Below are 24,618 nucleotides of genomic sequence, written 5' to 3' on the forward strand. Positions count from 1 at the left end.
AACAAAGACTCATTTTTACAATGGAGAATTCCTTTTCATGGATGCCATTATCTCAAATGTCTTTGAAGTCGATTGCATGGAACTGTCTGTGCTTTTACCTAACCCTTACCAAACAACAAAAGCATGCAGGTCTTTGGATGGTGGCAATGAGAAGGCAAAACATGACATTCTTGGAAAGGAACTGAAATTCACATTCAAACAGTGCTCTTGCTGACAGGAAGCAGGGCTGCTGCAGCTCAGCTCCACCACAATCTCGATCAGTGTGTTTACCAGCTGCTGCCAATCCCACCACCCCATCACGCCACATACCGTTGAGTCCCTGCGATACGTATTCGCCTCTTTCTGATGCTAATGAGTTAGCATAGTGCAAGATCTGACAGCGGGACGATACAGGACGACCTTGCACACACGAGGGAGGGATGAGGCGTGCTCGCCAACTCCTCTCCTCAGACCAGCTGACCATCAGGAATTTCCTGCAAGCGTATCCCTCCTCTTCCTCTTTCTGTTTCTCCTCCTCTGTGTGGTCTCCATGATGCAGGGTTGATTCATCATATCAGGCCGTGTGTGCCACAGTCACAGCTGAAACACTGGGGCAGGGAGGGTGTGCTGTCTCCCATGGCGTGGATGTAATCAGAGACACAGAGTCCCTTTCACTTCTCTCCTTAGCACTGTGAATGAGTGGGTCTGAAAGCACAGAAGCCCAAAGGGCTGATTTCATCCCTCGTTACTATGCTTATGTCCAGTATCCATTGGATAGGGTCTAGGTTAAAGCAGTTTATAATGCTACATAGTAGCTCATGAGTCAATGTCTGTGAGTCAATGTCTATGTCCATGAGTCAAAGTACTCACGGCAGATTAAAAATGGCTTATGTTGGAAATATTAAGCAGGTGGTATCTGTTATAAATGATGCATATTGCACATTTTGGAGACTGGACTACGGAGGGCAAATTGAAAGATGCATTATATTTCCAAGCCCCCACTGCTACACAAATCAAGTCCCAGTGGCCATAGCGACGCTATTGGAGACACAACAAGCAGGGTTTTGTGCAGTGGTGAAGGACTGCTTGTATTCCCCCACTGTGTCTGCCTTTGGTTTAACCTCCCTTCCTTTCTCCCTGTCTGCATATATCTCTCTATCTCTTTCTCCCTCTCTCCGTTTCTCTCACTGTGCATCTTTCTCTCTTTTTTTCTTTCAGGGTGTCCTTGCATGGGGTGTTGACAGGATGTTATCTGTCCCAGCGCCTGCCCCTCATCCCTCAGAGTGGGTTCCGTGGAATGCACAGAGGGGATGGAGGAGTTCCAAAGGGGGAGTGACAAGACAGACAAGGAGAGAGAGACAGAGAGAGAGAGAGAGAGAGAGAGAGAGAGAGAGAGAGAGAGAGAGAGAGAGAGAGAGAGAGAGAGAGAGAGAGAGAGAGATAGACACGGAGAGAGAGAGACACGGAGAGAGACACAGAGAGAGACACAGAGAGAGAGAGAGAGAGAGAGAGAGAGAGAGAGAGAGAAAGAGAGGGAGGGAGAGAGAGAGAGAGAGAGAGAGAGAGAGAGAGAGAGAGAGAGAGAGAGAGAGAGAGAGAGAGAGAGAGAGAGATGTCTATATACATCTCAACCCTGGGAGCCTGGTGCTCACAGACACAGCTGGACTAGTGGGTAACTGGACTACACCCTCCACTCTACACTTTTGTACATTAGAGGTAAGTTTGTTCCTTTCCTTTTCTTCCACTTATTTGGTTTTGACTACTTATACTTAAATATAATAACTTTTGGCAGTTTCAAACGTGTCACATTTTTTCCTGTTAATGGACCTTGAGATAAAAATAAGGGACTTCTTAGAACATTTTTTTCTAAGCATACACTTGGGAGGCTTTGGAAAACTGAGGAACGGGTTTTAAATGAGATCCCAATCTGATATTTACATGTTGGAGCACTTGAGAGTAAAGAACTGGTGAAAATCAAATGTTGTTTGAGGTTTCAGGTGCTTTTCTGTTATTTTAACGGATGTGGTCTTGTTGATGTCGTAAGAATCAAGGATGTGGTCTCTAGAAGAACTCAATGAGACTGTTTTTGTGGAATATAAAAAAATGGGTGGCAATATGTTTTATCTCATATGTACAGCATGTTAAAAACATGACGTTGATGTACACTAAAGAGACACATTTTTCCTCTTGATGGGATTTGCAGCATGTTTGATGCTTTGCATAACACCCTCCCAAATGTAACTTTGGAGAGCAAATTTAATAGGGAACCTTTTTCAGTGAGGCAAGGGAAGATTTTACATATCTAAATATAAACCAGGACATTTATTTGATAGTATTGTATTGTCTTCTTTGATGAACTGCAAATTAAATCTACAGAAGAATGACAAATTCCAGTACATTTGACTTTAACAACAGCCAACAGCATCTCCTGACGTACATTTTGCTGCAAAAATGTATGAAAACATTTCACTGGTTATGTTAACAGGATTTAACAGAGCTAACTAACCTAATTAGTAAAGTAGTCCTTCAGAAAACATGTAATATGACACCATTGATCTTAACACTGCAGCAATTACTGGTAAGCACATGGTCTATGTGTATATAATATGCTATAATAATGTGTGATTCATAAACATACAAAAACAATATGGATTTTTTTGTAATGTGCAGGCCCAGCTGGCTCTCACTCAGAGCCATTTCAGTCAGAGGTGAAAAAAAGTGTTTTCCAGTGCAGAACAAGTGCAGTGGTGACGATTGCCTTTCTCAGACCTGGGTGTGCCTTTTTATGTAGTGGATATGGGGAGAAGGGAATGAGATATGTGTGTGAGCTCATCTCCCTTGTGTAGTTTTCATAGAAAACCATAATGTGTTAATGAAAAAAACAAGAAGAAAAAAACTACTTTTCCCAGGTTGTTAACATCTGTATTTGCTTTAGGTCTTGGCTAATGTTAGAGCAGTAAATTACATCCCTAAAGACCAACATAATGTTGCGCAAACGTCCACGTCACAATCCAAAAGCACACACTATATTTGATGTTTACTTTTCTGTAATTGTTTAGTATATTTATTTTCATCCATGGTTTGATGTGTGTCGATGCCTGGACAGGCATCCTGGACAGAGTCCTGTCACACAATCAAGATTCCCAGGGTGTGGCGTGAAACTAGACTCCTGCATGTTCAGACACGACCTGCAGTTTGTCTTATGGCAATTCGGTTCCATTTTACAAGACCAGTCCTGTGTAATTCACGTTGAATACTGTTTGTTCATCTCTTTTGGGAATGTCCTATTGTCGTTCCACAGCCTCAAACTCATCCAGCAAACACCCCATCAGAAAACTACAAAGAAAACAAAACAGACATATGTACAATAAATCTTTCAAAATAATTTACAAGGTTATTGTGTTTCTTCCCCTGTTTCAGACATCAGCATAGTCTCTGGCACTGGTAAGACTCACTTTGGACCTGTTAGTCTGTGACAGAACCTCCAACGATGACCAGTGTGGCAGAATGGCTCTTGCAGAACCGGGGCAAGATCGAAAAAGGTGTGGAGATCATGGGGCAAGCCTCTGAGGTTCTAGCAGCCACTGTGGGCCAGATCCACCCAATCCTGGAGGCCGTGTTTAAGGCCTCTGCTGAGATCCTCAGCAACCCAGATGGTAAAGAGGCACGTTACTTAACTGAGCAGTTTGACTTGGTCAACCAGAAATTGGAAGGCATTCAGGATGACATTGATAAAATTGCCCTGGAGCTCCAGAGAACCTCGATGAACAAGCAAAATTTTGATCAAGAGGCCCAGATGATCAGCCAGTACGAGAAGTTCCAAGACTTTGTCAATGCCAAGCCTAAGTTCAAGGAGAAGAAAATGGAGAAGTTCCTGATCCAGTATGAGAACACGGGCGGGGACCTGAACCTGGATGCCCTCTACAACGCTGTGACTGGAGATAACACCGCAGGTGATGCAATGCTGGAGACGGTGGTCGCAACAGAGCAGAGAAGCAGGAGAGCTGTGGAGGATTTCTGTGCCAGGCTGAAGAAGCTCTTTGTCGTGGGCATTATTGCTGTCATGGGTTATGCTGCCCTGAAGGAAGGGGTAGTGGGAAATGACATGCTTAAGAAGTGGCAAGACCGAATGGAAGATGTGGAGAAACGCATGAAAGCTGCCGTGGACGACTGCACTGAAAACTTCGCAGACCAAGCCAAACTAGACATAGAGCACCAGGTTAAGGAAAGACCTGCAAGTGTTGACTTTGACTTCACCAAATCTCTTTTAGAGTCCCTTGTCAAGAAATATGACTGGGTCCGATGGTCCATAAGAGTGTTTAATGAAAAAGAGCGCATTTTCTTCTTCAATTGGCTGGCTGGGAGGACGTACCATGGCAGTGGAGGCGGTGCCAACTACTTTGACATTCTGACCAATAACAAAATCAAAGTCATAGTTAGTTTTTGTGTTGATCCCAAGCCCATTAACAAGGGTCAGATTCAGGAGCTGATTGAGACCCAAAAGCTAAAGGGGAATATGATGAATGTGGCACAGTGCCTCAGCAAAAGCTTCCCCAACTGCCTGGTGCATGCTGTCAGCCACTACAAGGAAGTGGTGGAGACCAACAATTTCCATGAGGATTGTTATTACTATGGAAAACCCAAAGGGCCCTACCTATGCATTCATTCTGAGTAGATTAATGTGACACGGTATGATAGAGATAAGAGGGAAGTTAGTGGAGAAAATACATTTCAAATGCAACCATACATTGATCTGTCTAAATCTATATCTTATATAACTATGGAGCGAATGTCAGAAATGTGTGCTTTTATTGTGACTTGGCCTGCCAATCATTTCTTTACTGGCAATCTGTATCTTGTGACTTTTCATTGTTGATAATATACTGCACAACAGCACTCAACTATGAGACTTGTCTACTTCCTTTCAGCAGTGATTGGTAAAATTACCTTTTTTCACCTTGATCCTCTTTTCACAAATCTAGCCATAAATGTTCGACAGCAGTAAACTGTTTAGCACTAGGCAATATATTTGACACATTGCACTGATGTGTTCTCTTCAGTTTTTAGAAAATAACATGGGGTAATGACTAGGTGTAAGGCTACTCCAGAAATCCATTGCAGTTGTTTAGCTCACCAAAGTATCAAAAATAATACAGACTATTATAAAGGTGTACCTTATAATCAAAATTATTTTCATACTAAAGCTAGGCCATCAATATTTTTTATTGTCTTTCTTGGATATGTTGTCTTTGTTCAAAATAAATCACAAAATAAAGGAATTTGTCTTTCTTGGTCATACTTAAACAGTTTGAGAATCTAACTTTCTGTAGAAACTGTATTTTGTCCGCTGAAAAGTAGCACTCAAGTTGTGCAAGCAGTAGGTATACCTTCTCCAAAGACTTATATTCTGATAAATAATAGCCTAGTTATCTATGTAAAGGGCGTTAGTTTTCATTTTGTTTAAGATAGGCCTATCCTATTCTCAAGTTGTCAAACTACCACCTCAGTTGAGCTGTCTGTAATGGGTGTGTCCTCTGTAATTTGAGAACCATATGACAGGAAGGGAAAAACAGACGACGGTACTTTTCTTCCGTCAATTTTTGCTAATTAAAAGGTGAGTTAACTGTTCTAAATGTAATGTAGGCCCTATAATTTATAATGTACCGAAGTGTTACTTGACAATTACGATTAGCATATTTCCTTCTTAGGCTATAGGCTACTTCAGTCAACAGGTTACGTTGAATTTATTGTCTGTGTTCTTTATGTAGTTCCCACAACTTACTGCTACATGTATGTACCTATATTGAACAACGATCTTTCTTATGTTCAATAATGTGGTACATTTTATGGCGATCCGCTCACCTTGTGGGGACTTAAGCTACTTGAAACTGTGTTAAATGGGCGTTGGTTACCAACGCAGCAGACCCTTTACTCCAGGAAGTGCACGCAATTGTATTAGCCTATTTGTACTCTGATGAGACGTGCCGAAGCTTTTTCGTAGGCCTACATTAGAACTTCTCAAAGTGTAACCAGATACGATCATGTTAACTCTCGACGCGTTATTGTGGGGAATCAATGAGATGTTGAAATGATGCAATTAGAGCCCTTGTTGAACTAACTAATCAATACATTTTCCATTTAGAGGCCACATTATCTGCACAGTCCTTTGACATGACGCAGTTACAAGCAGGAGTTTAGTCAAACGGGTTATTAGTTGTCAGTCACAGGTCACCTTTTTCAGAGCAATACTGTATCCCCACAGTCTTATGAAGTTGTTGATACTATGACACAACTCATACCAAAGTCCATGTTGTTTGTTTACATGTGAAATAATTCTGTGTTAGATGGTCTTTACTGTCTTCATCTAAATGTAGGCCTATTCTTGATATGCAATCATCTGCAAAGCCTAACTCGAGTCTGGATCTTTTGTGTCCTGAAATGAGAGATCAGTGTAAAGTGGATTTGTCGTAATAGTATCTCTGGGTTTCATTATAGTCAGCCTTATATGCCTGACTACACCAGGCCGCCCTGGAACGATAGGAATACAGGAGAGAGCTGAAATCCTTCATTTTTAGCATTAGTAAATGAAATTAGATGGATACTTTTCTACAATAATGTGTGCCATTCCCTGTACAGGTTCCTGGTGCATTTCAGACTCAGTGAGAGTGAATTTTCTGGTTTTATAAATCAATACTTTGGCCTCAATGTCTGAGCATGTTGCACATGAATATGTTGTTGTTGACAAATCGGATAAAATGCAGCAGTGGTTTCTTCTGTGTTTGTAGTCTCTGGCATCTGCCTTCTCTGACAGCTGTAGAAGTAAGTGATGTATCAAGTTGAGCAATGAAGGCCATCTTTCCGATCTTCAGCAGTTTGAATCCTCCTGGGAAAGAGCTGGGCAGTGAGAAGGAGCTGACAGAATAGTTTCCTTTTGTCTCGTTGCCTAGGTTACGTGCTGAGTTGCAATGGAAAATGCACCCTTGCCCAGCAAGTTTAATCTCCGACAGTTAATCACTCCCCACGCCTGCAGTGGCATTAACTGGTGCAGTTGTACAAATGAAGTAGGCTAGAATTGACCGGAAATCTATGAATATTGCAAGGTTATGAGATATGTATGCCCTTAACTCAAAGAATAAAAGCCTAATGTATGCCTTGATCTCTGGTTTTGAAATAAATGTAGTACCAAAAGTCTCTCATACTTCCCAATGCATGGAGTACAGGTTTGAAACTCCTCTGTGGAATTCTTGTCTTCCCTCACTGGTGAATTCCCTTTGCATTGTTGTCTCATTGCTCAATGGGTGTGTCCAGCTGTAGAGTATGTAATACTTGTAAGCTGAAACTCACCCAGTCTGTCTTTCTCTATCAGGTCACGGTGTAAACAGAGCAACCCTCACAATCCAACCAGCAGGCCGAAGTTCAACAGATCGGAAACAACACAAGGTAAGTTTAAAGCTCATACTGTATGACATGAAAGAAGCTAGTCAGCCAAATGGGTCTAATTCGTATTACCGTAGTTTTTTCTGACCATTTGAATATCTCTGTAATTTATCATGCTGCTCTAATACTCTCTTAATCATGTTCTCTTCTCAGATCTTGTACCTATATTTTGTGAGAGACACCAGCAAAGATGGCTGAGCAGTTGCAGAAGCTTGTAGCAGATAAGAAGAGTGTGGTTGAGACGGTGATGGAGGTGTTTGAACACGGTGCTGAGGTCATAGCCAGCATAGCAGGTGACCTCTTCCCTGTTTTTGCCATCGCAGCACCACTTGTGAAGTTGGCCCTGGACAATGTGGAGAGCAAAGAGGCTGAGTTCATGAAACAGCAGTTCCAGAAAGTTCGTGAACGTCTGGAGGTGATCTCTGAGGATATCCAGCGAATCAATGAGGAGATCAAGAAAAGTGGCGCAGATGCTGCCTACTTCTCAGTAGAGGAGAACATCTCCAACCAGTTCCGTAAGTACATGGACATCCTTAATGCCAAACCCAAGTTTCGCGAGGTGAAGAAGAAGCTTTTCCTGGAGCATTTTGTCAAGACAGGAGGTGACAAAAACTTGCATACGCTTTACAGTGCTGTTACCGGTGACAACTTTTCTGGGGAGTCAGTACTGGAAATCACTCTGAACTATGAGAACAAAAGTCGAAGAGCAATGGAAGACTTCTGTGCCCGGCTGAAAAAGCTCTTCTGTATTGGCCTTATTGCTCTAATGGGCTACACGGCTCTTAAGGGAGGCGATGATGAGCAGGAACTTCTTCTTGACTGGGGCGAGAGGATGAAGACCGTTCAGACAAAAATGAACTCTGTCATTGAGGATTGCATTGTCAGTTACCCGAAGCAGGCTGAAATTGATTCCCGCCGGCTGGTTAGGGACAAATCTGACCTCACCAACCAGCAACTGGCAGATGCCATTGTGGACATGCTAAAGACAAAGTATGACTGGGTGCGCTGGTCAGTTCGCATATTTAACACCCCCACAGGTCTGTTCGCAAACAAGAAGGATTTCCATTGCCCAACAGGGAAGAGCCGTTTTCAAGTGCCTACGTCAGACGAGAAGCTTATCGTCATGGTGTCCTACAGTGCTTCCCCAGAGCCTCTGGACAAAGCCTGCATTCAAAAGCTGATCCAGAGTCAGAAAAAACCCACTGTAGTGGGTATAGCAGAGCTCTTGTTTGAGCAGTTGCCAGGTCAGTGTGTCGTCCACACTGTAAAGACCTCAAAAGACTTGGCCTACGCTTGGAGCTTTGATGAGGAGCTGCACTACTGGGAGGAACTCAAAAACTTTTATGTTTGTGCTCACTCAGCTTGAGGTTCTCAAAACATAACCAATAGCCAAGGTTATTCTCAGCCAACAATTTCCTATTTTTTTGAGTTATATTCTTAAATATGTAACTTGATGGTTGGTAGTTTTATTGATTTATCAGATGTTATTGTGGATACTTTGACAATGTACAATGGACACGTAAATGAATGAAAATGATTGAATTATCAGTTGAATCAAAAAGGTTTGTCAACACCAACCTACTACCCAAAATAATTGACCTGCTATTCCCATGATAGAACAAAAGTCTTTCAGAAAGCAGTACCGTAGGTAAGAAAATATCAGAATTATTATAAGAAAAACCAGGCAGCGCCTGGTTATTTCCATTTTCCCTTTTATTCATTTAGGAGACACTTCTATTCAAAGTGACATGCAAATAGTTTTTTCTTTGTCATTTTGTCAAATTCTAGCTCTGAACCTGCGCCTGTCCTACAACTTGTCATCTATCGACCACATAGGCAAGTTGAGACACATGCACAGTGTCAGGGTAGCAGAAGGGCTTGTTTACTTTTGAACTCCTTACATAGACACTACCCTGTCACATCTTGTCTGTAGAAAATGACGCATCCCAGATGCCTAACACAAAATGTCGGATATGTCTTTTAACAGTGTCTTTAATAATAAACAATGGATATTATGTCTTTGCAATATTGCACAGCTCAAGGATACAAACCAAGGATAACGTTGAAAAAAAGTTAATACCAGCTCATGTCATACTAATATTGGTGTCAACTTTGCTCATCCTCTTACTTTGATGTATTTGTTTCTCAAGATCAACATTTAGTGTAACCTTTTATACACCATCTCTTTGGGGATTTCTTTCTACAAATATTTAAGGTGTCTCATAGGTGCTGTAACCTGTGATTAGTAGACTTTACAACAAATTATCTTGGTTGTTTTATTTCAAATGAATACATTAATAAGCCTTGTTTGAATAAAAGCATTTTGAAACGCAATTTTGCACCACATTGGCTATCATTTTTTCTTTGTTTAGTAGTAAAGTAAAAAGTACATTTATAAAACATGTGGATGGGAATCTTTGTCACCAAAGGCTTTATCAGTTGATACATGATGTTTTCTTTTTTAGTGTATGTAACCATGAGAATGAGAATTTAAATGAATTTGAGTCCTGGGCAAGACAGGATTAGAAAAAGAAGATTTTTTCCACCCAATTGCTAACATGTTAGCCATACAAACGTTAATAATTTTGCTACCGTTATATATAATCTAAACAAATGTACTAAAAATGTACCTGTATAAATAACCTGCTGATGTGTGGAGCACATCTCTCAACTCCATCGTCTTGCATAAATCTCACTTATGGTCCAAACATAGCTCAAAGCCAGCACCCGGAAACACCCACTGTAGTCTGTAATTTTGTGGCTTTAGATTTTCTATATTTGTCTTAAAAGTTCCACAGATTTTCTTTGGTAACAACAGAATCAAGAATCAACAAAGACTTCAGAATTCACTTGACCGACAATAATTTACTTTATTTACACTCAGGGTGCGAATTACGGGGGGGATTGGGGGGGTTTGAACCCCCCTAATTAAGACTTGGACCCCCCCAAAAGAGGTAACAACAACCCCCCCCCCCCCCCCCCCCGATTGTCATTGTATGATTCGCACTCTTTTTACACGTACATTTTGCATTTTCATTCATTTAGCAGAAACGCTTATCCAAAACTATGTACAAAATGTGCATGTAGAAAGTTAATCAGATCAAGGATCAGAAGGGTTCAGCATTTCGGTGGTCAGTATTTTGGTGAACATTATTTCACGCTTGATTTAGACATCAACACCTTTGACCCTAGGCTTAACATTAATTAAGCGTAGTGACTCCATAGATATTTCTTCAGATTAGTGGCGTAATCTAGAATGATGTACATATAGTGCAAATACTGTCAATCGAATAAACTCCCTCCTACCTCCTCTTGTACTATAATATACTTGAAGGGGTCTTCAGGTCTCTGTCAAGGGTAAATGTGGGCAGGATTATGTTTACTAAATTAACGGAAGCATTTTGTCCCTCTATTTTCTTGACAGATGACTCAGGTTTTGGATAGAGTACACATGTAAAAATGTGTTGCCCAACACTAAAATCAGGCCTTAAAATATTTGTTTTTCATCTCAATGACAAAAAAAAGGTGGTAGTTAAAGAAAGGGTAACATTTGTGATAAACATGGGTTTCCCAGAAGAGAAAGTAGATAACACGAGGGTCATTCAAGACATTCCAACCTTATGTTGTCTGGACTGAAAAGCATGACATTACTCCAATATATTTTACCTTACTAGCCAAGGTCAGACATCCTTCAAAGTTAAATATTTACACAATCATTGTTATGGAATAATTTTAACTATTTCAAACCCCCTCTTACATTATCCGCCTCCTAGAGGCCAATGAAGGTTATGACACTAACTGTGATTCCCTGCCAGATTCTTATTTCTGCACTTCTGAGCTCTCAATCTGCCCTGTCATCAATCGGGAACTAGCACAAATTCAACAGTCTCAAAATACAATTACATTTTTAGTACAGAAGTGTGGTCACTATCATTTGAATATACTATAAGTGCAAGTCATCCAATATGGATGTGACCAAGTAGCTTTCATAGGAATGGCATCATAGGAATCATAAAAATATTATTGATTTTGTCTAGATCCATTTTTCCATTTGATTTTTACAGATTTCACAACTCAGGGTTTTTGTCCCCCCAAAAATCTCATTTCTCGATGAGAAATTAACTGACTTCATCTGGTCAATGCAACATGTGGATTTACTTTCCTCAATTGACTAATAACGATGCATGCTACATACAATAGATAAATCACCTTACAAATAATCTTACTTTAAAGATGTTCAAATGAATTCCTCATTATAGTGGCAAATTCTCTTACTCAACAAAGTGTCCTTCATTTGTTTGGCTTGGTTGCTCCAATGGAAGCCATATGGGGCTGACACTGTCTGAGGGAGCTGGCCATGCAGGACTAGTGAACAGTTGAAGAGATGCTTTTAATCAGACCAAACTTAGTCTTCCATAAATATGATTTGGCCACACAGTCCTGCATTGAGGCCGGCCCATCAGGTGACCTCAGGAACGCAGGAAAAACATCACGAGGCCACGAAAAGATGCATCCGACATGGAGGGTTACAATGTCTTACCAGTTATCGCCTCAACGTAACCCTGTCTCTTTCTTAATTCTATCTCAATGGAAATAAATTGTCCTTAAAAAGTTACCCATGAATGTTGATCAGATGGTGGACCCAAGCCATTCTCTGGCAGCATCACAAGACCATCACACAGAGTCAGTGCTAAAATGCAATGGGATTGTATGTTTTTTTGTTTGTTTTCATATATCGTGTACTGAAGACACAGAAAGTGGCAAGGGTTAAACTCTGACAGAGAATATATTGAATTTCCACTATGGGGAACATGACAGAATCCATTACTGTTAGGAGATCCTGATAACCCAATATTGGAGAAGCTTCAAAGAGCATTACGTCTAACAAGTGTGTACCACTACTCCCCCACTGTCCCCACTACTTCCCCGTATAGCTCTCTTGTTGGGTTAGGGTTAGGGTTAGAGAATCCCCCATAGCCTACATGACTCGTAGGCCGATGGAATCTTACACAATTTCACTCCGTTACACAAGAAGGCAGAAAAATAAGTGGTTACAATCTTGGTCCACCATTGAACCATTTGAATGTCAATTTAAATACAGCTACAGGTATGTCTATGTTTCCATTCGATTTCCCAACGCATGTCTAGTCATCATCTGTCTTGAAACCATTAAGTGCAGGGATTACCTTCATCAGACACTGTAAAACAGTTGTCTCTATAATATTTCTGTTAATGCTACACATGTTGTTCAAAACTAGGGTATGGGAAAATAAATTGTTTTGTACACGCATGTTTACCTTGACAAAAACAGTCTGTGTTGCTAGTAAGTTTTATACATGCCATATTTCTTTAGTGGGGATTTACTGAAAGGCCTTCCGGATATAGTGAACATTTTCTCACACTTACATTCTCAAAGCTTCTTACTCATCCTTATAAGACTTGAGTGTTTCATACATAAGTCTGTATGAGCATTTCATGTATGTTTATGTACGTTTTCATTAGTATGAATGTGTGTGAACATTTCACATTTGAATGCGTTTCATGTATGTCGATGCGAGCATTTCAATTATGTGGTTTGATTTTTCAGTAGTATGAATGTGTGAATGTTTCATATGTGAATGTGTTTCACATTTGTTTTTTGTAAGGACAGTCTGAATTATTTCCTAAACGGCCCCTCATAGATTTTTGTTCAACACCGGGTAAAGTAAGGGTTAGGGCTCGAATATTTGCTGACCAGTATGGCAAGCCATTAGCACAGCAGCCTCTGGACAGAGTTTTCGATAGGTTACCGATTTCCTCACCTGTTCCTCACCTGTTGCACCGGTGCTGCGCGATGTGCAACAGACAACAGGTGATTTTGAGGTTTGTCAAATGATAAGATATCTACAAGTCCCTGATCTGAGTTCACATGTGCTTGACTGCCACCTGATGGCAAGATTTTACAAAGATGGCGACCTAAATGAAACATAAAAAACTATAGGCAACTAAACCTCAGACTTGCTTGAATTACAAACACAAATAGAACAGCATACAGGATTTAAAACAAATTGGCTGTCATATTTGTAATCCAAATGGTGTTAAGTGATGTCTGGTTCTCATGTCCCTTGATCGTGTGTTAGTTTGTGTCACCAACATGTCTGAGGGTATGGACTCAATCATCTGGGACTGCATGGATCTACTGGAGGATCTGATGACTGCTTCCTGTGGACACCACTACGGCGTGGGCTTTAGTAAAGACTACTGGGATCAGGATGATCAGAGGGGAATACATCCCTGCCTCATTTAATCAAAGCTATATCCAAAAGACAGATCTTAAGAAAGACACTTTTGGGGGCCAGAATTGGTTAAGACAATGAAGAACACTCTGACTCCTCGTGCCTTTTCATCCTTCCTTTGTGATTTATATGTAATTTATGATTAATTATAATATGCTTAGTGCACTATAGGTGTTGTGTAAAATAAAACAAAAAATATTTAACTGTTCTGTCCTGTAGCCTAACTCTAATTCCACAACCTTTTATTTATTTATCAGTTTATCACTAGTTAATGACAAAAGACAGATAATAGACAGATACATTAAATGTGTTTTCTTTAATCGTGTAAACTGGAAATGTGAAGTAGAAAAACAGTTCTCAGCGTATTTAAGCAGCACATTCACAACCTGTTTTGCAGATACATACTTTTTAAATGGCCTTAAAAGTGTTGATTTGCAACCAACTCACATTCAACCATAAGGACCCCTGTGCTACACAAAGGAGAAAAAAAAACAGTAATAGAAGTAAAACATTAAAATCTATGTGTCTACAATAAGGTATTGCATAAGATTTGGTTAGAATAAGCAATATATTGTGTCAAACTGAAGGCTTTGTTTAGGCAGTCACATCCTCCAGCAGTGGACTGTACTTCTCTGGGTCTTCGGTCTGGCTCTAGAAAAAGGAAGTTTGAAAGTAAACAATGACTGTAAAAGTGAGGAATAGTGAGGAATGGCGCAACCACTTTAATGTTACCTTGTGCTGCTCCTTTCTGTTCTTGTGCAAGGCTTTCATACCCAGCACTGCAGAGCTGATGGTGACACATAACTGAAGGACAGCAAGGACGATCATCACGATTTCCAATGAATTCAGAAGCACCTAATGGCAGAAAGGAAAATCACATGGAGGATGTTAAAACATTGGTGATGTTAGGAAAAAAGACTTGTAGTCAATAACTCTTTCAACAGACAGTTTTTTGGGGTGTTTCTCACACTGTAACACTGTTATACAGTTCTAATCCTAGATTTCTTGCTGCACTTCTATGCACCTTTGTACGTCACTTTGGATAATAGCATCTGCTACATCTTACATATAAATGCAAATGATAGAAACATGAGATGATACGTAATCATATGCAGTATTACTGTTTTTAATACAATTGTTGATACATATATATTTTTCTGATGGATATGCATATGTATCTACAAAATGACTGGGTTTGAAAGAAGTAGCAAACAGGTAGTATATAAGGGTTAGATGCAACTGCCTTTATTGACTTATAATTCAAAGTCAATTGTACTTGAAAGTATTCTCACCACTGCAATTTGTTTGGCATCCAAGCATCTCTCCAGGTATTGATCCTTTGTCTCACTGGTTGGACGCGGGGTGTTATAGCCGCTATACCAGTAGTCATTGTCCGAGTTGCACATCCAGTACAGTTTACCATATCCCAGGTCTATGGCGTACAACACAATGCCAGTAATAGCAATTGCAGCACCAGCCAGATTTATCATAACATTGATGCCCACCTATAATACATGAGCAATTAGATTACAGATTTAACAACTTTCATAAACATTTAATAATGTGTTTTATTTATAAGAAGTATCTCACCAAACAGGGACTCGGAAACTTTTCAGCGAGAACACACATTACGCCAACAGCAATGAACTGGAACGAGGAGAAATCATCATAAAACACAAGGTGTTAACATGATATTAGATTATATAAAATAGAGAAATTACACAGTTGTAATACAGGCCTAATTGTGCTTTAGAATAATACATAAGTGTGCCATGCAATAATTGTGCCATGCAAACACGATAGAAATGTAGACTTACCACACCACCAAGCCAATAAGGAACTCCAAAATAAGTCTGTACCCAATTAGCTGAGTTTAAAAGGATTGGTCCAAGGCCTAGGTTGAGAATCCCCACCAGGATTTGTATAGCCTGTGAAATACAAATGTAAGGGAACATGACATCTTATATACTAAAAAGGGTCTTACAAATATCCAAATGTATTATAATTTTGTCTCTTCAAAGAAATGTGAAAGCCACACACATTGTTATTCCAAAACTCTTAAATGTTAGCTGTCTTGGAAATAACAGAATGTAATGCACACATTAGGATTTGGCTTGACTTTTCTATTATCAGCTATTCTGATCATTTTCAATTATTTCGATTTTGTTAATAATTTCAACAAATAAGCAGGTGCATTTTCTGAATAAACATACCCCCAGAACTGACAGAGAACTGCCTTGGAGCTTTCTCAGTCTTTGAGACACTGCGCAAATTGGACTGCAGCACAGGGTCCCGAATATCTGGAACACCATTGGCCAATCGCTTTTGGGGTTAGAGGCCACGGTGAACACGGTCACCCCCTCACCCTTGGTCATGGTCACTGACATCTTGACAACTCGAAACTGAAAGTAAAGGGAAACAACAAACTATGAATAATTAAATGACAGTCGGTTTGTGTAAATCGATGACAATGACTGGATATCCCAATTGTGATATCCTAGGGTGACCAGAAGTCCTCTTTTACCCGGACATACCTATTTTCGAGACCTAAAAAATGCGTCCGGCAGGGATTGCAAAATCGTCCGGGTTTTTACCTCGTTCGATATTCGTGTTTCTCTTGGTCTTTCACCAACTATTACGCCCTTACAAGTTTCAGAAAGGGTATGTCCCTTACGTTGCACCTTCTTGCGCAACGTCTGACTGTAGAGAGAACTGTCATTTTGATCAGACAGTGATCAGACCCCCCCACACCCACACCCACACCGATGCAACGAAGTGTCCTCTTTTTCACAAACTCAAATCTGGTCACCCGAGATATCCTCGCTGCACACCATTTTGATTATGTAGGTCTACGTCCATTCTTAACCCTATTTGAAAGCAACAGGCTTGGTCATATGTCATAAAGTAGGCTACAAAAGGAAACACGCAGTTGAAATAGGTAACAAATCCTTGAGAAAATGTCAACAAAACCTCTACAAACCGTGTAGGCATCTAATTGTTGATCAATGCGGTTGTTGTAGGCGATATTGAATTAGGCTTATAATCGTAATTAAGTTATCACACGATTATTAATCATGTAATCATATTAATTCTAATTCTGAAATACAGGCCTAAAATAGTTTTTCTTGACATGTTCGACAAATCTTTTTGCTTTTCAGGACGCTAAAGCTCAGTTTAAAATTATCCCCTGTACCTAAGTAACTTTTGATAAAACATTTGCAAATTATTGTTTTAGTCTCACCTGACTTCTTGAAATCGTGTAGTAGTCTCAATGTTGGGACAAAGAAGTATCCTGAAAACACTATTGGGAAGGGCTCGGTAACTTATTTCCCAGCAGTACCTCCCACTGCTTACATAAAATGGCAGTTTAACGCTTTCATCAATTCAACGGGTGATAATAAATATTCAGATTTTGGAAATGTTCGTATTGTTTTGTTGTCTTTGTAGATAACATGGTGATACTTACTTGGTTCTATGTTGATAATCAGTCACCTTTGTATTACACGTCAAACAACCGTGTGGTATAAAATGATAAATGTGCTGCAACCTGCCACTACGAGGGAAATAACATATTGTCTGATGACGTTGACTTTTTGTTTCTCAAGGTATTTACTGTATAATTATACGTATTTCTTCTGCAATTCCTTGGATGATTGTAAAATAATCAGTCATAGAACAGGTAATTTCCATTATTTTTATGATTATGCTGTAGCCATACTCTGTATTAAACTTTAAGCTAAGAAATACTTGAAGCAATCAGAGAAATCAGACTAGGTTCCATCACTTATTAAACTTAATGACTTCTTGAATGAGGTCTATACCAGGGAAGTCCATTGCAATAACACCTAAACATGACCCTGGGTGGTCATTAAAGAACTTCCTCAGGTATTGATCCAACCAGGGGTCGATCTTTTCAGACACTTTTTTGGGAGTTAGAAACATGCCCCAGAATGTACCAACACCAGTGCCACTGGAGTAGCTGAGAACAATCTTATCCCGTCCTGTGTCTTCAGCTGCTTGGGTCAAACACTTATCAATTGTATTTTCTTTGTCTGCAATATGAGTGACTTCATAATCCCCCTTTGTGTCCATTTCCAGGAGAGGAACACCCAGTTTAAAGCTGGACTTCTGCACAAAGACTATCTTTCCTCGAGCCGTACCCATGGTTGGCATTACAGACTTCACCCAAACATTTTTGTCATTACTAATAATTTTTTCTACCATCTTCTCAACGTTATCTTTATCAAACAAATCAGGCTTCACTCTAACGAGAACCATCTCACTGGGGAACTCTGACAGAAATGCTCTGATTGTGTCAAGGACATCAATGAAAGAAGTGTGCTGGTAGACAACGCCATGCATAACATAGAGCTTGTTTTCTAGTGCAAAAATGCGGAGGTCCAGGTAGCGTATGCCGGCTCTCAGCTGGTCATTAAGAGTCCATGCCTGACACTCAGCCAACGGACCACCGTAGAGAGCCATGCTATCATGGGTACCAGGGATGGTGATGTCGGATAGGAATTTGTCATCCTTAATGGCCTCCATCCAGCCTATGTTGTAGGAGTCTGGGAGTTGTAAATTACCATTATCGTTGAAGAGATCCTTTCCATGGCTAAAAGCCCTGCAAGTAAACCATACAGCTGTAAAGGAGAAGCAATGATTGCATGTGGATGTGGAGATTATGTGCTGCACTCTTTCAGTGTAACTGGACTGTCATCTTGCTATTCTTAAAAAAAAGAAAAAATGTTTTAATGGTAATTGTATCTATATTAATAATTTGGGTTATCTTTTATTGAAGGATGTTCAAACATCAAAATAACAACCACTTTTGTAGCCTATATATTGAGAATACAGAGTGGGACACAAAAATATAACTTATTTCAACGCATCTGAGTATATGTCGCCATACTTACATGAAAAGTAGCAATGCATAGAAAGGGTAAAGCACACTTTTTGCTGTGGTCTTCATGTCACGGAAACAGCAACTTACTGAAAAGATAATATAATCAAGATAAAAAGATAAAAAAGATAATCAAATTCATTAACAGGTCGGCGCCCAGTGAGAAACTGGATAAAAATGTTGACGTAACAATGAAATTAGGCTACCAAAATGGCTCTCTAAAGTTCTGAAAAATACTTACGTTGCCCAGATTTCACATTCGTATGGTCTGACTTCAGCTACTTTGGAAGTTAATATAGCCTGCCACTGTTTAAAATAGGTGTGGTCTGATAATATTTAGGCTACGGTACCTTTAGTTTGTCCTTTGTTCTTAAGAAAGGTCACATTCACATTTGAGATTGTGGAGTTCACTGCATCTGAGTAAGATGTTGCAATACTTAGCCTGTACACATTAAAAGTAGGCTAGAAATGTATAAAAACGACAAAGCACACTTTTTCAGGGGTCCTTGTCACGGATACTAGTAATCTACTGAAAATATTGTACAGTAGGCTATACTCTGCAGGGTAGGCCAATTGAACAAGACTGTTCAGGTCCTCAAATTCCTTCTCACTCAGGTCAGCGTCCACTGGGCACAAAAACATATAGTATATACAGGAAACTAATTGAGGCTACCAAAATGCCTCTGTAAATGCCTTTGTTACTTAAAAAGTAGAGTAGGCTACCGTTGGCAGTTTTTCACAATCGTGTGCAAAACTGTCTCTGACCTCAGCTGATTTGGCAGCCTGCCACACCAATGAAAATGTCAGGTGTGGCCTGCATATTTACCTTTAATTTGTACTTTGTTCTTAAGGAATGTTATCACATTTGAGATTGTGGTGTGAGAGAGGAAAGGTGAAAGCCCAATGTAATTCTTGATTAACCATACATGCTTTCCACTTTTTCTCTATTGAAACCCTTTTTAATATTGGGCCTAAATGTAGTATGACCCCCACACCACTAGGTTTCGTCGTCACAGCTGTATTCAGGTAATGTTTCTTATCTCACGCTTGAGAATGTTGTCAGTTGGGGATGTTGAGGAGGAGTAAAGATGGCGGAGAATAGCGGCACAGACCCCACGGTGGATTCTAACGTTGATAAAAATGATACCACTGAAGGGACCATGATTGTGGTCACGGTAAAAACCCCTAAAGATAAAGAGGAAATAGCAATCTCGGAGGATTCTTCTGTCGCACAGGTACACACAGTAATTGTACAGTTATGCAAGTCATGCTCTGTGGCTATAGCTAGCAATATTAGCTACCACTTAATAGCTAACTGCTAGCCAAACTGGCACCATCCAGTTGTAATGGTATGAGTTGCAAACTGACCACACTGTGCTAACTCAGTTAATCCAGCTAGCTAGCTGGCTAACGTTTTGAGTTAACTTTGCAACGGTAGCTCGCTAGCCATCTTAAATAACCTGTACACCGTAGCACGTGAGTTTACTACTAGCTGACTTCATAGCTAGTATTAGTCACTGAGTTGTCTAGTTGCTTTGTAGTTAGCACTAGTCTACGTTGATTTTGGTTTGAACTGTCAGCAGTTAACTACAGTAACATTATAGATAGATCTAATTAGCTAGCTAGCTAGCTAGGCTACTACACTGAAAATATTGAGGATAGCCAGCCAAGTAGCCAACCAATCTTTGGCTCTCTATCGTCGAACGACATCAAACCAACTGGTCTTTCTAGTCTAGCTATGTTTGGATATTTGCTGTCCCCATCACAAGTCAGCCACAGTAGGTACTAGAAAGGATGAGTTAACATGAGTGTATTATAGCTAGCGATTAAACAAATGGCCAAACTATACGATGTCGATGGTGATGGTGTAGGGACTGGGCGGGGTACTTATAGTAAAGTAGTAATTTCATTCTCGTCTATCTTTAGTATAGGTCTCTGTATTAAGATTCATAAATGGCATCTTCAAGGCCATTGCAATGATTGGACTGTCATCAATCCCAGTTTAAGCACTCACTCTTTCTCATTGAACTAGTTCAAAGAAGAAATATCGAAGAGGTTTAAGGCCAAGCAGGACCAGCTAGTGCTGATATTTGCTGGTAAAATCCTGAAGGATGGAGATACATTGAACCAGCATGGCATCAAAGATGGACTCACTGTTCATCTGGTCATCAAGACCCCTCCAAAGTAAGACATGGTTTCCCCAGTGTCATTTGCTTGACAGATTTTCCTTTCAATAAAACTTTCCATCTGTGGTGTTTTCTTGATGATGACCCCCATGTCCCTGCAGGTCCACAGGGGGTGGCGCCTCCCAACCCTCTGGTTCCACTTCTGGGACTACTCAGACAAACAACAGCAATGCCTCCCTCCCCAATCCTGGACCAACATCCAATGCCAGTACGACGACAGGCACTGGACCTGCCCCGGCCCCTGCACAGCCTGCCAATTTGCTCAGTAAGCAGCAACCACAGTTCCTTACAAACTAATCTCACAATGAAGTACATTGATGAACTCTGCTCTTGTGTGTACATTTGACTATTTGTGATGTATTACATTGCTTACACACTGGATCTTTATTAACTCGTCAACCAGTTCCCGTTATTGGTTTTAACCTGCCAATAATTCTTCCCCCCCTTTTAATGTGTCCCTTGAGGTGGGTTTGGTGACCTGTCCAGTCTTGGAGGCCTGGGCATGGGCTCAGCCAATTTCATGGAGCTACAGCAGCAGATGCAGACACAACTGATGTCGAACCCGGAAATGTTGTCCCAGATCATGGAGAATCCTCTGGTACAGAACATGATGTCCAACCCTGACCTGATGAGGCAAATGATTGTCACCAACCCCCAGATGCAGCAGCTGATGGAACGCAATCCAGAGATCTCCCACATGCTCAACAACCCAGAGCTCATGAGACAGGTGAGACTGGAAAGGTCCAGTTGTAGAGGTGTTGTGGGAGAAAGAAAGAATATACTTTGTTGCTTGATAAAAAGGTGTGCCACCCCCTTGAGTTGATACTCGTGTCTCTATAATCGAAATCCCCCTTCTCCCGACAGACCATGGAGTTGGCAAGGAACCCGGCCATGATGCAAGAAATGATGCGTAACCAAGACAGGGCGCTTAGCAACCTAGAAAGCATCCCAGGAGGTTACAACGCCCTCCGGAGGATGTACACAGACATCCAGGAGCCCATGTTCAGCGCTGCTAGGGAGCAGGTAGCTATTACTATTGGCTGGATGTTAATGTATATTAAATATATATACGTATATCTATATAAAGATATTAAAGGGAATAAATGATTTTTTGGGGGCTGTGCTTGTCTTTTACATAGTTTGGAAACAATCCCTTCTCGGCTTTGGGGGGTAACTTGGAGAACTCAGGGGTGCAGCCCTCCAGAACAGAGAATAGGGAGCCTTTACCTAACCCCTGGGGCCCCCCTGGAACAGGCTCATCTGAGAGAGGGGGGACAGGAAATTCCACCACCTCCACTGGGGGTACTGCTCCCAGCGTCTCCAACCCCCTGGGCATCAATGCTGCAGGCCTAGGCAACGGTATGAGTTCCTGTCCATCAACAACATAAAGGAGTGCACAGCATTACGACTGAATTCACAGTCTGCTCTCTATTTATCCATGTGTTTTTTACCAGGTGTGTTTAGTAGCCCTGGTATGCAGAGTGTGATGCAGCAGATCTCTGAGAACCCCCAGCTGATGCAGAACATGCTCTCTGCACCCTACATGCGCAGTATGATGCAGTCACTGGCCCAGAACCCGGACCTCGCGTCACAGGTCTGTATACGGGTTAGAGAGGGGTCAAAACAAGACAAGGCTTTTTTCTTTCTTTTTTTCAATCGGTTAAGTATTTTAACGTGTTGATTTATTACGTTTGGAAGATGATGCCTTGGTCTAAACAGTTGTGTCATCTCAAATGAACCTGAACAAAAATAATATATACACAATGTTTGTGTATTTCCCCAGGCACTGATGAACAACCCTCTATTTGCTGGAAATCCCCAGTTACAGGAGCAGATGAGACATCAGCTGCCTGTGTTTCTCCAGCAGGTCAGATTGCTGTTTCATGGTGTTACAAACACTGTGTGTTAGTAAATATCATCGTAATAATATCGTGTCTGATACCTTAAGTTGGGTGTAGGTGCTTGACCTAATATGCTGTTGACTATCACACAGATGCAGAATCCTGAGGCAATGTCAGTTATGACCAATCCTCGAGCCATGCAAGCTCTCATGCAGATCCAGCAAGGCTTACAGACCCTACAGACGGAAGCACCCGGACTCATGCCAAGGTCTGTGTCTCAACTAGATTCTGTACAATTTTAAATTCTTGACATTTTGATTGTTTGTTTTTTTTAATGTTGATTTTTGTGTGTGTTTTGTTTTCTCAGCATAATTCCTGGAGGGATCCCAGTCATTCCTCCAACCACGGGAGGCAGTATGGCCCCAGAGAACCCCCCTCCTGCCCCAACACCTGCCCCAGTACCTGCCCCAAACCCCACTGCTGCCACCAACCCCAACCAACAACAGCAGCAACTCATGCAGCAGATGTTACAAATGTTTGCTGGTGGAGGCACAGCGGTATGTGTAAATGTTTCTTGGCTAGTTAAACTCTTAGCTAGTCCGTCCACATGTTCTTTAGGTATTTGCACACTCAAGAACTCAACCCAATGTATTACCAATGAGAAATGTGTTATTTGCTTTACTTGCTGCTACTACTGTTCTTTCCCCCTACCTATAGGCTAATGTAATGCTAATCCTGGTTCACCTCTTTCAGACCCAGAGCCCAGAGGTACGGTTTCAGCAGCAGCTGGACCAACTCAGTGCAATGGGTTTTATCAACCGAGAGGCCAATCTCCAGGCCCTCATTGCAACAGGGGGAGACATCAATGCCGCCATTGAGAGACTGCTGGGTTCTCAGCCGTCCTAACTCCCCTAGCCCCCCTGAGCAAGCCCAGTGGGTGGCAGACCAAGTCATTTGGGCGAGTTGGGGAGGGGGGGGGAGGGAGGGGGGGGGGGAGCAAAGGCTGGTAGGGGTTGAGGACTGGAAAGGGAGATTCCAAATGAACCCAGTCCTTCATCACACTGTCTGCCCCAAGCCCTTCAGACTATGGAGTTCAAATTGCTATTCATCTCTGGCTGATCTGTGAATCATAAGAAAGATGAATTGGATGTGAGCTGGGGGAGGGTTGTGGGCGGTGGATTGTGTGTATGTGTGTGTGTGTGTGGGGAAGGGGTGTCATATGGAAGAGTGAGTGCAGGTTTCAGTTGCTAGTGAAAATGTCACCCACCCCGGCGCCTGTGGAATGATGACAGCTCAGTGAAAAGACGCCACAACTAACACCACAACCGCTGCCACTTCCATTACTGATATACCTGGAGATTCTTTCTGAAATGACAGTTGCTCATTCACTGGACATGCATGAGGTTACCCAAATAGCCCTTAATGGATTGTGTCTAGTTGGTAATGTGGGACTTGGAAGTGTGGGAGCTTGTAGGTCTTACGACCAATCATTATTCTTTGTTCTGTCATAATACCCTGCTTGTTTTGATTTCATTTCTCTCTATCCTTAATTATGCCTGATCAACTACTATTTATTGCAAAACCTGTAGAAATTACTCTCTCCTTCCTTGCCGCTCTCCATCAACTAAATTTTCCACTGTTGATGTTGTTTTCGAAAACCTGACTGAGCGTACCCAAGGCTGCTGGAACCTGAACACCATACTGAACACTCGGATATTTGCTTACATATTCAGCTTGTTTTTGATAAAGGAGGGGTTTCAGAATACAACAATATCCAGTCTACTGATGGCAATTCTATATCAAATTGATGTTATATTGAGTTTAGTCTAAATGTTCCTATTGTTTAAGCTCTGATTATGGGTTATGAGATGTCATAAAATGTTTTAAAGCTCATAAATGATAAGCAGACACCTTTTACATTAACCATATTGTGTATTTTCATACAAGCAGTGGTGTAGTGCCTAAGAAATAACTTATGTATTGGGTTCAGCAATATATAT

At 41.0% G+C, this 24,618-nt stretch overlaps 5 protein-coding genes and 1 long non-coding RNA gene across 7 annotated transcripts; 4 read left to right on the plus strand and 2 right to left on the minus strand.

Moving 5' to 3' along the window:
• Positions 1–1,594: 1,594 nt before the first annotated feature.
• On the plus strand, positions 1,595–5,258 carry rpz5 (rapunzel 5). The gene is made up of 2 exons (XM_084708969.1): positions 1,595–1,695; positions 3,400–5,258. Exon 2 carries the CDS (start codon positions 3,470–3,472, stop codon positions 4,652–4,654), a length of 1,185 nt encoding a protein of 394 aa, XP_084565095.1. The 5' UTR covers positions 1,595–1,695; positions 3,400–3,469; the 3' UTR covers positions 4,655–5,258.
• Positions 1,597–9,752, plus strand: rpz4 (rapunzel 4). Of its 2 annotated transcripts, none has more exons than XM_084708988.1 (3): positions 1,597–1,695; positions 7,346–7,419; positions 7,570–9,752. In XM_084708988.1, exon 3 carries the CDS (start codon positions 7,607–7,609, stop codon positions 8,780–8,782), a length of 1,176 nt encoding a protein of 391 aa, XP_084565114.1. In that variant the 5' UTR covers positions 1,597–1,695; positions 7,346–7,419; positions 7,570–7,606; the 3' UTR covers positions 8,783–9,752. The 2 variants fall into 2 exon arrangements, with proteins under 2 accessions (XP_084565114.1, XP_084565104.1); XM_084708978.1 differs by lacking the exon at positions 1,597–1,695 and adding an exon at positions 5,394–5,593.
• A 4,236-nt stretch (positions 9,753–13,988) lies between these two features.
• tmem176l.4 (transmembrane protein 176l.4) lies at positions 13,989–17,055 on the minus strand. The gene is made up of 7 exons (XM_084709003.1): positions 16,933–17,055; positions 15,905–16,093; positions 15,509–15,619; positions 15,282–15,338; positions 14,984–15,196; positions 14,424–14,546; positions 13,989–14,342 (listed from the first exon to the last, which is right to left on the minus strand). Exons 2-7 carry the CDS (start codon positions 16,076–16,078, stop codon positions 14,286–14,288), a joined length of 735 nt encoding a protein of 244 aa, XP_084565129.1. The 5' UTR covers positions 16,079–16,093; positions 16,933–17,055; the 3' UTR covers positions 13,989–14,285.
• Positions 16,452–17,881, plus strand: LOC146301128 (uncharacterized). Its single transcript, XR_014768803.1, has 2 exons — positions 16,452–16,534; positions 17,790–17,881. It is a non-coding gene; the product is annotated as an uncharacterized LOC146301128 (long non-coding RNA).
• Positions 17,372–18,955, minus strand: LOC146301129 (uncharacterized). Its single transcript, XM_084709017.1, has 3 exons — positions 18,942–18,955; positions 18,605–18,680; positions 17,372–18,312 (listed from the first exon to the last, which is right to left on the minus strand). The coding sequence occupies exons 2-3, from the start codon at positions 18,658–18,660 to the stop codon at positions 17,472–17,474; spliced, it is 897 nt and encodes a 298-aa protein (XP_084565143.1). The 5' UTR covers positions 18,661–18,680; positions 18,942–18,955; the 3' UTR covers positions 17,372–17,471.
• A 683-nt stretch (positions 18,956–19,638) lies between these two features.
• On the plus strand, positions 19,639–23,586 carry ubqln4 (ubiquilin 4). The gene is made up of 11 exons (XM_084670566.1): positions 19,639–19,826; positions 20,624–20,775; positions 20,879–21,042; positions 21,242–21,504; positions 21,642–21,800; positions 21,917–22,136; positions 22,232–22,371; positions 22,561–22,644; positions 22,771–22,886; positions 22,986–23,175; positions 23,372–23,586. The coding sequence occupies exons 1-11, from the start codon at positions 19,680–19,682 to the stop codon at positions 23,522–23,524; spliced, it is 1,788 nt and encodes a 595-aa protein (XP_084526692.1). The 5' UTR covers positions 19,639–19,679; the 3' UTR covers positions 23,525–23,586.
• The last annotated feature ends 1,032 nt before the right edge of the window (positions 23,587–24,618 follow it).

The sequence above is a fragment of the Hypomesus nipponensis genome, chromosome 2, assembly GCF_054491055.1.
Source record: "Hypomesus nipponensis isolate SF chromosome 2, ASM5449105v1, whole genome shotgun sequence".
Taxonomy (NCBI): Eukaryota; Metazoa; Chordata; class Actinopteri; order Osmeriformes; family Osmeridae; genus Hypomesus; species Hypomesus nipponensis.

Excerpts from the sequence above, each read along its gene's own strand:
- LOC146301129 (XM_084709017.1), bottom strand. The coding sequence starts at position 18,660 with ATGAAGACCACAGCAAAAAGTGTGCTTTACCCTTTCTATGCATTGCTA. Across the intron at positions 18,313-18,604 it reads TATGCATTGCTACTTTTCAT|GGCTTTTAGCCATGGAAAGG; the intron begins GTAAGTATGGCG and ends GTTTACTTGCAG.
- tmem176l.4 (XM_084709003.1), bottom strand. The coding sequence starts at position 16,078 with ATGTCAGTGACCATGACCAAGGGTGAGGGGGTGACCGTGTTCACCGTG. Across the intron at positions 15,197-15,281 it reads AGTTTCCGAGTCCCTGTTTG|GTGGGCATCAATGTTATGAT; the intron begins GTGAGATACTTC and ends CATGTATTATAG. Across the intron at positions 14,547-14,983 it reads ATGCCAAACAAATTGCAGTG|GTGCTTCTGAATTCATTGGA; the intron begins GTGAGAATACTT and ends TTCTGCCATTAG.
- ubqln4 (XM_084670566.1), top strand. The coding sequence starts at position 19,680 with ATGGCGGAGAATAGCGGCACAGACCCCACGGTGGATTCTAACGTTGAT. Across the intron at positions 22,137-22,231 it reads TGCTGCAGGCCTAGGCAACG|GTGTGTTTAGTAGCCCTGGT; the intron begins GTATGAGTTCCT and ends GTTTTTTACCAG. Across the intron at positions 22,645-22,770 it reads TGCCTGTGTTTCTCCAGCAG|ATGCAGAATCCTGAGGCAAT; the intron begins GTCAGATTGCTG and ends ACTATCACACAG.
- rpz5 (XM_084708969.1), top strand. The coding sequence starts at position 3,470 with ATGACCAGTGTGGCAGAATGGCTCTTGCAGAACCGGGGCAAGATCGAA.
- rpz4 (XM_084708988.1), top strand. The coding sequence starts at position 7,607 with ATGGCTGAGCAGTTGCAGAAGCTTGTAGCAGATAAGAAGAGTGTGGTT.